We start from the raw sequence: 14,636 nt of genomic DNA, 5'->3' as shown, positions 1-14,636 counted from the left end.
CTGTAGTTTGACAGTCTGTTCGATGCTGCTCTGCCTCTGTATCTATTTTTGTTCATCAGCTTATAATGGTCTTTATTATCCATAAATGAATGAGATCATGTGGTATTTTTCTTTCATTGACTGGCTTATTTCACTTAGCATAATGCTGTGGTACATCTACACAATGGAATACTATGCTGCTGTAAAAAGAAGGAATTCTTACCATTTGCAATAGCATGGATGGAACTGAACAGGATACTTTAAATGTGGATTCAGAATTTAATTCTCTCCCTCTCCCATTGAACCAGATGCCTAGAAGCCCTCCTTACTTTCAAAGCCCTTGGTTTTACCACTGCAGGAAGAATTTTTATGGATATACTAGTAGCTACACCAAAAACCCACCAGGAGCTTTGAGAGCTGGCCTTTGGTTCCCAACATTACATGTCTAACATCCCACCTTCCCTCGCACATGCCCTGTGCTCTCACATACCCACTCCCCTCCTCCCTTGCTATTATCCCCGACCATGGCTCCCATCAAGAACTTCATTTTCCTGCCTCCAAGTCTGGCCTAACAGATCAGCCCTGTGAAACACTCAGCCTGCTTCTCAAGTACCCATAGTCAGAATCCATGGAATCGCTAATATGTACTGAAAAAAATCCACTTTGCCCTCCATATTTACTCCCCTTCTAATTTAGCCTACATATGTAAACTGAAAACTGGATATGTTCTGACAATAGCTTACGATTTCACTTTTTCTCCCTTCCTTTGTCTCAGTAGAGGAGAGGGGTCAGCTGAATCATTGCTGCCCAAACTTTCTTATGTCTGCACCACTTGTGGACCATTTTCACTCCATGTCTTTTTCCTTTCATTTCCACCATCATTTATTCTATCGCTGACTGATGTCCATGACTTATTCACAGATTGCTGAATGACTTCTGGGTCTGGCTTCTATTCCCATCGTCCATCATACCTTATTTCCATCCTTGAAGACATTATCATCCATCTCTATACTCATCTTACACCAGCACTTCACAGTTCCTCATCTTCTCTGTCTAATTCAAATCCACCCTCCTCACATCCCTACCACTTGTAAGATCAAGAATATATCTTCATATTTTTGAGAGATGTGAATATATAGATAATGATAAATATGCAATGCATATAATAAGAGAAAAAGGATCATTCAGAGGGTGCTCTGGGAACAGAAATGAAAGTCATAAAAGCCCTACTGTAAGTAAATAAATGAGTATCAGAGATCTAATAATGAAGGTGGGGTTTGGCTCCAGTTATAAAGGATAAATAGGGACTGGCCGCCAGACAAGCAACAGTTGTATAATCTTCCAAACCCAAACTGTTGTGATTGCATTATATTGTCTCACTTTGCCAAAAAACTATTTCCCAGAGCCAAGCCCAACAATCCATTCTCCTGAAAAAGTAAGGACTTTATAGATTTCAAATAGAGATTCAAAAATTATTTTTATAAAAGTTAGGTCTGATCCCCTTGAATTTGTTCACTTTAGCCACATTGCTCATAGGAGAATGTCCATGTTTTCCTGTAATACTCTTCACAATTTGGCCACTAGCTACATCTGTAATCTCTTCTCTCATCACTCTTCACACATCTGTACCCCCAAGCTGGTTTGTCATTCTCTGCTCCTTGCCTTTCATATGCTAGTTTTTCTGCCCCCATTCATCTTTTTCCCATCATGCCTAGCCACCCTGGAAAATTCCTACATACCCTTCAATGCTAAATGGCTTAGATAACATGCTTCTCAGTGAATCTTACCTGATTCCACCTTGATCACCTCCTCCTCTCTGATGGTCCTTGAAAATAACTCTTATCATCACACTAAGCATGTATTCTTGCTAGATTTGCTTACTGCAGATTTTCCATATGAACTCAGTAAGGAGAGGAACCTCCTTTGTAACTCTAGCAGAATTCTCAAGGTAAACGAATTTGGTTTTTTGAATGGCCGTTAGAAATGTCACTGTAACAGATCTTAGTCTTCTAACTCTCTTCCTGCCCAGGGTCTCCTTTTAAGTATGGAGGTGGGACTAGAATCCAGTTCTCCTGGTTGCATTCTCTAGGTCTCTTCCCCTTGTGTTCCTTGCATTTGTTAGTTCCACTAATTGTTATTCATTCCACCATTTGTGGAGTCTTGCTGGCTATCACTCTTTTAGAGTTTCATTTTGGAACTCAGGTTTGCATGAATTTTGCCTTTGGGATGTAGTTTCCCACAGTGAGTAACATGCCACAGTCAGGGATGAACAGAAAGATGACATGCTCCCTCCTTCCCAGTGCCTGTCTCACAGATTTGTTCCGCAGTGCTCACAGACAGTACCAACTGCTCTTCCTGTTGACTGCCAAAAGAAGTCAATAGTCGGGAAGCGGAAAAAAGACTGTGAGTTATGGAAAATATCTAGGGAGAGAGAATGGCAATACAATGGGGGAAAGAAGTAACAACTCTGTAGCCACCCACCTAGGCAAATGTCTCAAATTTCAACCAACTAAACACACACACACACACACACACACACACACACACACACAAAACTAAATGAAGAAGAACATCTAGTCAGCCAGAGGCCTTTGAAACAGAACAGTAGTTGAAAGCATTCTCTGTTGATCTAACTAACTACCCTGACTACCACAGTGTAAGATTCCTGTCCCAATTCCATGTAAATGTGTGTTTCATTAAGACAACATGGCTAAGGGGAGAGTTAGAAGGAAAGATGGGAAGTGACAAAATATGTTTGAAGTAAACTCCGTTTCCATATGAAAAGGTTCATAAACTGCCTCTGGCCACGTACTCTGAAGACAAGTCTGACCTATAAACCTTTCCAGTACCTAATGATGTGTATATACATGCAAGCCTCGGGTGTCATTGTGATGTATGACACAGGCTGTGCCGTGTTATCATTTAATGTCCTCAGGTCATGCTTGGGAGCACACATGTTAGTCTTCCTCTTATTTTAACAGTGTTTGTCTCAAGTGCTGAGAATATGATTATGAACATATTACCAGGTTTGCCTATGCAGTATTTCCTCTTTATCTAACAGAATATCACCTCCGAGCTTCCACAGCACTTCGTGTCAGTATTTACCAGGCTTTTCTGCAATTATTTGTGCCTGCTTCCCCTGAGAGACTGTGAGCACTTACATTGTAAAGGGCATTCAGTTCCATGAATTCTTAGAAAATGAGCACAACACACAGGAAAAGCATTTTTTAAATGCTCGGCATGGCTTATTGTTGTGTGTTTTTAAGAATTCTCTTTGGTAGCTGCTTTCATCAATAGCAGCATGATTGGACTAGCTCGCATACCACTAACCTTTTTTATGGAAACGAATTTGGGGACGTGATAAAATTTTAAAATTCTAGAGAAGAAAGCATACTTCTGCTTATGCAGATGACTAGAACATTATTGCTCATGTGACTTTGTTGAGTCTTTTTACTTCAATGTTGCAGTTCTATAATTGCAGCTATATACATTGATCTATAATAATAAAAGCATAATATGCTAATTAGACCAGAGGTCCTTCCGGACGACCTTCGGATGAAGCCAGGGCTGCGAGGGAAGCCCAGGTCCCTGGTGCCAGAGGGAAGCCTGGGTTCCGGGTGCCAGAGGGAAGCCAGTGCCGGCAGCCGGGGGAAGGAAGGCCTACTCTTGCATCTTGCATGAATTTTGTGCATCGGGCCTCTAGTATATAATAATGTACAGTTTAGTAGAAAAATTAATTGACATGAGACAATTTTGTGTGACCTCTGTATGTTTTGTTTGGGTCTTTTGTTTGGTTGTTTTCCCTTTTTGTAAACTTAACCACCCTGCCCTGGGTTGAGAAAAGAAGAGGATCACAAAGGAAAGTTAGGGGTCTGGCTCGGGAGTATGAAAATTCATGGCTGTACCTTCTGATAAAGAGGACTGGATAAAAGGTGCAGAGAGTAGCCAGAGAACACATATGCATAGCCCATGAACAGACAACAGAGTAGTGAAGCCAGGGGAGTGGTGGTGGGGGGCTGGGTGGAGGTGGACAAATGTAGGGGAGGTGGGGGACATCTGTAATAGTGTCAACAATAAAAAAAAGAGTCAAAGCCAGTCAGTATTTTGCACTACATAATGCAACTACCACAACTGTAGTGTGTAGGCATTTGAAAACATTGGTGACAATGTGTACACACAATAAAGATACTTATTAGAACAAAATTTGGGTGATTGGGATTAGGTGTTAATAGTGTTAAAAAATAATAAGGGAGATGTACTGGAATTAAATTTGTTAGCTTTGTTTATTCTAATTGTCTTCTGGAAAAATCTCTTGCCTGATGGTTTTCTCATCATCATTTTGGCATCTCCGTGCTATTAAATGTTTCCCTGCTGTTTACATTTTAGATGGGAGTCCGAAAAGTGTTTCTAAAATACTGCCATGCCAACCAGCTCAATGATTTGTGCCTACAGCTGCAGAGAAAAATTATCATCTGTCAAAAAGGTAACAGTGCACACTAACATATATGAACTTTTGTGAGTTGTGGAATGGAAGTCTAAATATCAGTGGGATCTACATTGGAGCGAACTGCTCCATCCACTCTATGATGCTACTTACGGACACTTTCCGGGGGGTTAAGCAGCACTGTGGCTTAGTTTGCTCTTTACCTGTGTGTGAATCAGTGTATGCAGACACTACACGGCTCATGCTTTATGTGGTAGTCATTTCATCTGATATTTTGTAGCAGATTTTTATCTAAACCACAGTTTGGAAGAAGAGCTATTCTTATCCTATGCCTTATGCATCCTCTACCTTGCAAATATTCATGCTTATTGATCCTGACAAGAGGCGTGTACCTTTGAACCCACAGTGGTACTTAGATCCAGCTAAGAAGCCAGATTCCCAGCCAGTTCAGTCAGTCGATTGGCTAGATCATATTTTATGTGATTCTGCATATGCATGGGAAAATCCTGGACTTTATTTTTCCTTTGTGAAGCAGTGATGATATCTGGAGCATTATATTTGATAGCAGATAGCATTTTTTTTTCATTTTAACTTTGAAATAGTTCCTTTAGAATTTCTTTTCCTATCAAAACCCAAGCGACCATCAAAAATGGCTACATATTAAAAATCATAACTATGCCTCACATAAAACATACATCCTTAATACATTTTTAATTTTCTCAATAATTTAATTATGCATTATAAATATAATTATCAAAGAAAGGCAAAAGGGAAAAAATTAATCCATATGTTAGTTTTTGGTGGAACTGGTTGTAATGAGCTCTCTAGTATATTTGAAGCTGTTCAAAACTAGCGAAGACACTTCACAGGATGCAGAAATCAGTTTCATTCTGTTCAGGGCTCTATCCGTTTGAAACCCCTGGTTTCATCCAGGCATGCCCCTCATTAAATCTCCAATGTCTTATCATTTTCTGATGATAAAAAGTACTGCTACGTTCTGGTTCCTCAAACCGTCTCATTCAGAATGAACGAGTTCCATCCATATAACGCTTAAAATTCAGCACTTCATTCTAAGTAAAAACGTTCATCTTGGACCTCTCGGACCCCACAGGTGGGCAGTAGGCACTCACTGCTGCCTACTTAGGCTCATGCGCACCTGTGACCCTCCAAAGCTGACGAAGCGGAGGGAGAGTGAGGGGACAGAGCAGCTCTTCTGTCTGACCCTCTGCAGTGTGACCTGGCCCGGGATTCCTCTGGTGGGTGATCAGGTGTTCAATGGCGATTTGGATATGTGGGCACATTTCAGCACTTATCTGCACTACCCACCTGAGAACTGGCAAGACCTCTCCTTTGGACAGTCACTTATAATCCCCCCTCAGCTCCCGGGTACCCCATGGACATTCTCCGCCCAGGCCTCTATGCTGTCTAAGAAGTCTCTTTAAATGACTGCAAGCAGACATCTCTGTCTTGCAAACCATGTCTGGTGCTGGAGAACCACACCCTGGGGCCCTGACAGGTGTAGCTTCTCCCTGCAGAGCCACCCTGCATTCAGGGTCTGGCAGCAGCCACTGATGCAGCATCCGTCTTCTCAGGGCTCACGTGCCACCATGTCCTCCAAACTCCAGAGTCACATAGCAAGTTCTCGGGGTGGTCCTCAGAAGCCACTTTTCACCAGCCTGGAGGGCGGAGGCAGTGGGGGAGGCCTCGGGTAGGGAAAGGACCCACCCTCAACTCTCAGCAACTGTGGCTTCTCTGTGAGTGGTGATGATCACCTGGCCTCCTTAATTTTGTCCTTCATCAGTTCCTGTTTGTGTGGCCAGCCCTGACAAACCACCCTGTGACCTGAGCATCTGCAGCCTCGGCACCACACGGGTTACTTAGAAATGTAGCGTTTCAGGCCCCACCTCGCACCTCCTGAATCAGAAGCTGCATTTCCAACCTCAGCTGTGATTGGAATGGGAAGAATCCAATTTACAAGACCAGTGTTGTAATCACTGCGCTATGGAGTTAACTGAGAGCCCCATTTAATATCTTGTTATATGTACACAGAATGAAGTATCAAATTCTCCTGGAAATGTTCCTTAAATATAATTAGAAGAATGTGTCCCCTGTCTTCCATCAGTGCTGCCCACTAGAAATTTCTCTTCTATTCTGTTACAAAGATAAGTTGCTGTGCCCTGCTGACCTGAAACAAAAGAAATGAGCAGAACTCTAGTTATCTCTTCACCTCTAAAGATAAAAAATTGAGAATGGTCTACAAAATGGCATCAAGATGAAAACCATAACTTCCTATGGCATAAATGAAATAAAGGATATAAAAGCGTTTTTTAAATTATAGGCTCTTAAATGCAAAGCATTACTTATTGATTTTTCTTTTTATATCTCTTGAAATAGTTCCTTCAGTACTTTTTGCTACTATGAAATTTACTCAAAATTTATATGATGTGGTGTCATTTCCAGTTTTTTAAGAGTTCTCATTTTTTTTTCTTTGTAAATGTTGGGGGGGGGGGAGAAAGCTGTTACTCTTAATCTTAAATTAAATTATTTTAATCTCAAATTATTCCTAACAGAAGTTTCTCTCTGACTATATATGTTTACTTTGTTCAAATGAAACTTAAAATCTGAATACTATAAATGTCATAAAAGCAGTCTTTTAAAATTGTCAGAAAGAGAATAAGTATCAATATATATTGGAGCAAATTTATTTTTATTAGTTGTCCCTTGTTAAATATACCAATTTTTAGCGACTGGTATAACATTTTTAAAGAATTTGAAAAGGCGCTAGTATGAAATGTGAGAAAATAGAGTTCTCCAAATATGGGACCATAGATTCCTGGGTCATGAATCCAGGGAATAGCTCTGCTGATGTCGGAGGTCACAGGAAATCTGGCATATCCACATTAATATTCCATTTATTACAGGAGATTAAACAGCTTGATCCTTCCAAAAGTCAATGTCTCAGTTTTTTGTTTGTTTGTTTGTTTTTTATTGGTGTGGGTTGTTTTTTTTTTTTTAAATGTAATAGAAATAGCAAGTGAATGGGCCAATTTGAATTCTGCTGCTCTCTCCCAGTGTGCCCATCACATGGTTAACACTTATTCCGCATTTTCTCTTTCTATAAGTCTGGTTGTACCTTTTACTGTTTAATTTTCCCCCCTTTAGATTAGTGCAGCATGACGGTTTACAGTTAATTCAATACCACTGCATTACAAAGTAACTAAACATTTAGTATTGCCATCGGAAGAAAAGCCTGAAGCATTTTAGCTGCCTGCAGAGTGCTTGCCTCTGAAGCCGTAATTGTGGAAAGTTGTGTGCAGCTTTCCACCTTGTAATCAAGAAAAGGCATCAAGTGAATGTCAGAGATAACCCACACACTGTTCTTCAGTAGCCACAGACTATTTTAAAGCACTCAATGTTTCACAGCCTTTTTTTCCTTCCCCTACAGACAAGAATAAAGTGATTTTGCCACACTCATTGGTTTTCCCTGAAAGTATAGACCTTCTTAAAATCTAAACAGTTCCTTCTAATCTTAGAAACTTAGAATTGGAAGGGATGGCATCCCAGAGTCAAAAGGACCCAATAGTAATCACTCCCCCTGCATCTGTCCACAGCATCCACAAGCAGGGAGGACCATTTTGCTCTCATGAACTTGCTCAGGGACTGGAAGCAGAGTCCCTTTCTCAGGACACAACCTGATCCATTTATACCCTGTGCTCAGTGTTATACAAAGTTCTTCTGCACATGGATCGAAAGCATGCTACCTTGGCTTCCCTGTTGGTGATCTGCTCTCTGCAGAGCAACAGATCACGTGATGTCTGAGTGGTTAGATGCTAAGGGAATGAACTTGGCCTCGTAACCAGAGACTCAAATCCTGGCTCTTCTATTCATTGGTTGTATTTACTTGGAGGAAGATACATTTAACCCAGAATAAACATTTACTGACATACTCTAATCTCGTATTAAAAAGGGAAATCAAAATTCAGGAAATACTAAAGGCAAAAATCCTTAAGCTGAAGGAGGCTATGAACATATCTATATATATAAAAAGCCCAGCGACTGAACAGCGGAATGACCAGAAAGACCTGTGGATGCACACTGACCAGCAGGGCGCAGACGCTCAATGCAGGAGCTGCCCCCTGGTGGTCAGCGTGCTCCCACAGTAGGAGTGTCACTTGGCTGACCAGGATGAGCTGGGCTCCCACAGCAGGCCGATCCCCGTAGGCCACGCCCCCACCAGTGCACGAATCCATGCACTGGGCCTCTAGTTGTTTATAATAAGTCTTACACACTGTAATAAGGCCTCACTACGCTTCTCTTTGTCTACAGAATGGAGATAATGGAGTATTAATTATCATTGAGTGGGGGCAGTGAGTGATCGAATGGTGTTCCAAACACATGGAAGTGCCTTTAAATTGTGCTCATTGTTTTTATTTCAAGTCTTACATGTGTGCTAAAATTAGCCATTTCAAAATGTGTTCACTCACTTGTTTCCCCCAATTCTTACACATTTTTCTACCCCTGCTTCCTCAGAGAGCAGGGAGGATGTCCTATATTTTACACAATCTCTTCCTAGAGTCATAAGTGCAGTGTTAGTTTTTCTACAGGTTAAATCACAGTCCTATTAACAATATGTGCATGATGTTTTCAAAGAGTGATTCCAGGAGCCTCATAATTTCTGTTATAATCTGATATAATGAAAGATAATCAGTGTGTCCCAAAATGGTCCAGTTAGAGTCAAACCCCAAAATTCTCTGGGGTTTGGACCTCGTTCTTTTTTTTAAAAATATATTTTATTGATTTTTTACAGAGAGGAAGGGAGAGGGATAGAGAGTTAGAAACATCGATGAGCGAGAAACATCGATCAGCTGCCTCCTGTACACCCCCTACTGGGGATGTGCCCGCAGCCAAGGTACATGCCCTTGACCGGAATCGAACCTGGGACCCTTGAGTCCGCAGGCCGTTGCTCTATCCACTGAGCCAAACCAGTTAGGGCAGGACCTCATTCTTTTTCATTGACTTTAGTCCAGTCTATCAATGTCCAGCCTCTCAAACAAACAAAAAAAGTGTGGGAGCCTTATTATGATACTAGAAGCCTGTTGCACGAAGATTCGTACAATAGGTCTTCCTTCCCCTGGCTGCCGGCACCAGTTTTCCTCCGGCACCTGGGACCCAGGCCTTTGGTCCGGCCGCAGCAGAGAAGCCAAGCCTCGAGGATAGGCTTCTCCCCTACGGCCTCAGCGAGGCATGGTTTCTCCACTGCGGCCACAGCGAGGCCTAGCTTCCCTGCTCTGGCCGCAGCGGAGAAGCCAAGCCTCTTCAGTCTTCAGTCTTCAGTTTTCACTCCGGCCGGAGCATTCAGTCTTCGCTCCTCGCCTGCATATGCAAATTAACCACCATCTTTGTTGGGTTAATTTGCATACTCATCTGATTGGCTGGTGGGCGTAGCAGAGTGACACCAATTTGCATGTTTCTCTTTTATTAGTGTAGATTACTTGCATGACCTCATTCAGTTTAAGGATTTGTGTCTCTAGTGTTATCATGACTGAATTTAGATATTTTTTAATGCAAGATTAGAATGTTTTAGTACATTTTATTCTGAATTAAATATCTTATTTTGTAGTTGCTCAGACATAAATGTACTGTGTTGTGTGGGTCTGGGTTTTTCCGCTTTTGCTCCTCTCCCTGACCCCTGATTGCATTCTTTTATGGGGAAGTTATAAGAGGATATCTGGCACGCCAGCACTTGCTTCAGAAAAGAAGCATCAGACAGCAAGAGGTCACGTCCATCAACAGCTTCCTGCAGATTACAGAGGACATGGGGCTGAAGACCTATGATGCCCTGGTCATTCAGAATGCTTCAGACATTGCCCGTGAGAATGACCGGCTCAGGAATGAAATGAATGCTACTTACCACAAAGAGAAGTTGGAGGCCAGAGGCAAGCAAGAGGAAGGAACCAAAAGGTAAAGGCAGACAGTGTGCAACTTTAATTATCTATGTAATTGATTCAATGGCATCAAGAAAGTTCCGATAGCCCTTAATGCAAAGTTCAATCAAATATGACAGTAATTACGGGAACTGGCAAGTATGTGCCCATCCTTTATTTGAAACCTCATAAAAACCAAGAGGATGCTTTTCCTCTGCGTCCTCTTAATGAAATAAATGCTACATGTGTGAGTTTAGTCCAATGAAATAATCATTGCTTCACTTACAGTGCTTGCATCAATCACTTACCTTTCAAGCACAAAGTTTTAAGGCATCTGATATTTCTGTCTTAGCTGGCTTCTCCACATCTTTATACAAGTGCCATCTATACCAGAGTCTCACGCCGAGAAACTTCTGGAAATCTGATAAAAAAAAATGGAGAAGCCACTCTCAAAACAGAAGTAGTGAAACCAATAAATGATTATACAGATATTTTCCTTAGTGAACTGTCTCATTTTCTTTGCCAATAAGGAAAACTTTGGGGAGAGACTCTTATTTTATTTTTTATTTATTTATTTTTAAATATATTTTATTGATTTTTTACAGAGAGGAAGGGAGAGGGATAGAGAGAAACGTTGATGAGAGAGAAACATCGATCAGCTGCCTCCTGTACACCCCCTACTGGGGATGTGCCCGCAACCAAGGTACATGCCCTTGACCAGAATCGAACCTGGGACCCTTGAGTCCACAGGCCGATGCTCCATCCACTGAGCCAAACTGGTTAGGGCGAGACTCTTATTTTAAAGTTCACTTTGGAGGTGGAAATAGACAAGTGGGGACCACCTGATCCTTCACTTTATCACTCGTGCCTCTCCGTGAAAGATGAGGACTCCTGTGGTTCATAGTCCCCTCCCCGGGAGGGCAGGCACATGGGTCCCTCAGATCCTAATTCACTGTCAAGGAGATGCTTGTTTGTTCCACAGGAACTTGGTAATATCTAGTTCTTTTTCTCATTAAGAACTGACTCCCCTTTGCCTTGACTGCCTATGTCAAATGATTTTTTTATTGAAGTGGAAATGGTAATGTGCCTCTCACTAAGTAGCTTAAAATATCTCAGTGATTAAAAACTGGAAAAAAAATCCCTTTGTATGGAAAACTGTAATTAAACATTACAAGGAAAACAAATTATCCACTGAGCGCCATGCTTTTATCTTCAGCTAGTTCGTTTTCTACACAGGCGTCGGGCTCTGCCTTGCGGTGGATCCCAGCCCTGTTGGTGTGCTGCCATGCAAAGATATAATTATTAAAACAAATGCTCCGAGACTCCTTGTAAAATGGATGCATTGGCATCTTGGTGCTACATGATTATATTGACATATGAAGCCAGAAGGAATTTTTTTAAAACCAGATAACTATTAATTTTATGTGACTTCCAGAATAATGTTTGTTATTTTCTCTGCTGGAGCTAAACAGCCACCCCAATTTCTCAATTTGATTATGTGTTCATTTGCCTGATGTAAAATTAAGTGAAGAAGTATTTGTCTATTTTTTTTGAATACCCACAGTTTACTTGGCATTGGACAACCAGAGGGAGTGACAGAAGAAAAATAATAATTCTGCATATAATTAAATAATTGCCAACAAGGTTTAAATGGTTAGGAGAAAAGAGAGAGAGAGGAAAAAAATGTAGATCTTTGATAGTTTTATGTATATGTTGTTTTGCAAGGGGAAGTGGTGATGAACTCCCAGCATTTGATGCATCAGTAACTCTCTATTAAGATGGATTCTCCAGAAATGATCATCCAGATTGAAATTCTGGTTTTCTGATTTGCTTAATAATCAGAGTGTGAAAAATTCATTCAGTGAATGCCTGGTAGAAAATGTAAGCACTCCTTAAGAAGCGTTTTATTTGTGTGAGTTTATTTTGTTTTGTTTTTTGCTTTTGTTTTCTCAGTGATAATGATGAATCTCCAAGGTGCTCGTTTATCAGAAAGCGGGGGCTGGAAGGATGGGGCGGCTTTCTCTGGATGTGTGGGTCACCAGAGTGCTGCCCAGGCATCCTTTAGCCTCGTGGGGAAGGCTGTTCACCAGAAAGCCTTGATTATGTCTGGTTGAGCGGGTTCATTGTTACCCTTTGAACATAATGCATCCGGGCCTCTCTGGGTGCTGTTTGTGTTTTGTTCCCCTCAAGAACTGAAGACAGGAGTGGACCCAGACATTTCCACTGCAGCTCCGTCCCAGTCCCCATGGCTGTGGACAGCCTGGTGCAGTCCCTGGCTGGCTCCTCCACCCGGTCTCCTTCTCTGCACTCGGTGTTCAGCCTGGATGACAGCAGTGGCCTCCCATCACCACGGAAACAGCCTCCGCCCAAGCCAAAGAGGGACCCTGCCACACGGCTGAGCGCCTCCTATGAGGCTGTGAGCGCCTGCCTGTGGGCCGCAGCCAAGGAATCATCGACTGAAGGTTAGCCACAGGAAAGGAGGAAACCGGCTCGTTGGGTTATTGATGCACTGACTTCCGGTTTTTGAGAGCCCCATGGCAGTATTGTTACCCTAATATATTTTTAATAGGAATAAATCCAATTGTTCACTTGCCAGCAGCTCTTTAATCATTAAATATAAATAGTCTGTATTCAAATCTCTAAGCCTCTTAGGAAAAAGCTACTTATATATCATTTCCTTAACTCCCATTCCCACTTCCACATGAATGAGGAGCTGAGCCTCAAATCAGAGCAATTCAGAACATTGGTCGCCAGTCCATGTGCATTTTTACTAATTTTAGCCTAAAAAAAAATGTATCAGGATTCCCTATTATCACAATCCCACTAAAACTTGAGCTTGCTTTATTATGCAGTAAGTGAAACAATTCACACAGATGAGAGTCACGATATGGCAGGATTCAGTTAGTGAAACTTTTGGAACTAAATAAAAGTCTCTGCATTCGTGTTCTAGAATTATTTATGCAAAATGGGAAAAGTCACACTTTACTCACAGTCAGGTATCTTGTAGATGAGTTCATGAGACTTATTGCTTAATTATTAATTTTTAGAATTGGGAAAATTAGAGAAAGCGCTTCTTTGCAGAACATTTGTTAATTTCACAGATTTTATTTATCACCTACTAAAAGTTAGGTCCTATTCTAGGCTAGGGGGATACACTGTCAATGAAACAATCAAAACCACTTTTCCTGTTAGATTTTTCATTCTAGTAGGGGAAGACAAATGGTAAACATAATAAACTAGCAAAATCCATTGAGTATCTTAGAAGATGTTGCTGCAGAGAAAAATAAATATAGTAAGAGGTAGAAGTGTGTGAGGGGTAGTCAAAATTCTAAATAAAATGGCTGTGCAGGTTTCATTAGAAAAATATTATCTGAACATAAGATGAAACACAATTCTTTCCATAAATAAATGAACCAAAAAAAGCACAAGAAACCATAAGCTCATCTTATGGAAAAAGAAGGCTGACTCCAGGAGCCGTGGAAAATCCATGGGCCAGGAGCCTGGAGCAATGAGTACACCCTAGTTATCTTCCAAGATGCCTTGTGTCAGTCGCTTTAAGAAAGAATAGATTTTTAGAAGAATTTTTAGTTTAAAAAATGTTGCTGTCATAATGTATGAGTCATGCTGCAATAATGCTTAGATGGAGATGGAGGCGAAATTTATAACTTTGGGGAGAAGAATCCAAGTATGTATCTTTAGTGTCATGGCAATAAGGACAACAGAAAGTGAACATGACCTTAGGGAAATCCCCTAGAAGAGAGTGTTCAAGTGGGTATAGATGTGAACACAGGACCTCCCTGAAAACATGGTGTACTCCCAATGCACACAAGCTAGAGGAGGCTCCCCGTCTAAAGAAATCAGGAAGCCACTCCCTGAGAAAGTAGACAAGCTCACATTTCCACGATTATTACTTTGAGGCCTCTGTATTTATGGTACAGATTTCAAAAAGGTGTGATTGAAATATGAAGAAAGTTTTTTTGGCATATTGAAATAGGAAGAACAGTATTTAACAGTCTAAGACTAATGAGATGGAGATGTAAAGACTCAAAATAGCATCAGAAATAGAAAAAAACACACAGTACAAAACAAGGTTGAAAGTTACAGTGTATATAATATAAAGCCCCCTTCAAACTTGAATGCTGCAAATGAGCTCTATAAATTTGAATAAGTAGGTCTCAGAATAGCCGGTAAAGTCTAAAAATGCTTTCTCTTTGTGTGCATATTAGGAGACCAATTGCCCTGAAGGTGAAATTTTAGAGTAACCAAGTGCCAAGTAGTCACATCGTTGT

General features: G+C 41.1%; 1 protein-coding gene across 1 annotated transcript in view; it reads left to right on the top strand.

Annotated features, from left to right (window-relative positions):
* Positions 1–14,636, top strand: part of MYO16 (myosin XVI) — a 449,416-nt gene that overhangs the window by 347,176 nt on the left and 87,604 nt on the right. Inside the window, exons 29-31 of the mRNA XM_005884469.2 lie at positions 4,366–4,462; positions 10,138–10,384; positions 12,538–12,809. Coding sequence (XP_005884531.1) covers positions 4,366–4,462; positions 10,138–10,384; positions 12,538–12,809 — 616 coding nt within the window. The remainder of the gene's footprint in view (positions 1–4,365; positions 4,463–10,137; positions 10,385–12,537; positions 12,810–14,636) is intronic.

The sequence above is a fragment of the Myotis brandtii genome, unplaced genomic scaffold (genome assembly GCF_000412655.1).
Source record: "Myotis brandtii unplaced genomic scaffold, ASM41265v1 scaffold83, whole genome shotgun sequence".
Taxonomy (NCBI): domain Eukaryota; kingdom Metazoa; phylum Chordata; class Mammalia; order Chiroptera; family Vespertilionidae; genus Myotis; species Myotis brandtii.
This window is presented reverse-complemented; position numbering and strand designations above follow the sequence as displayed.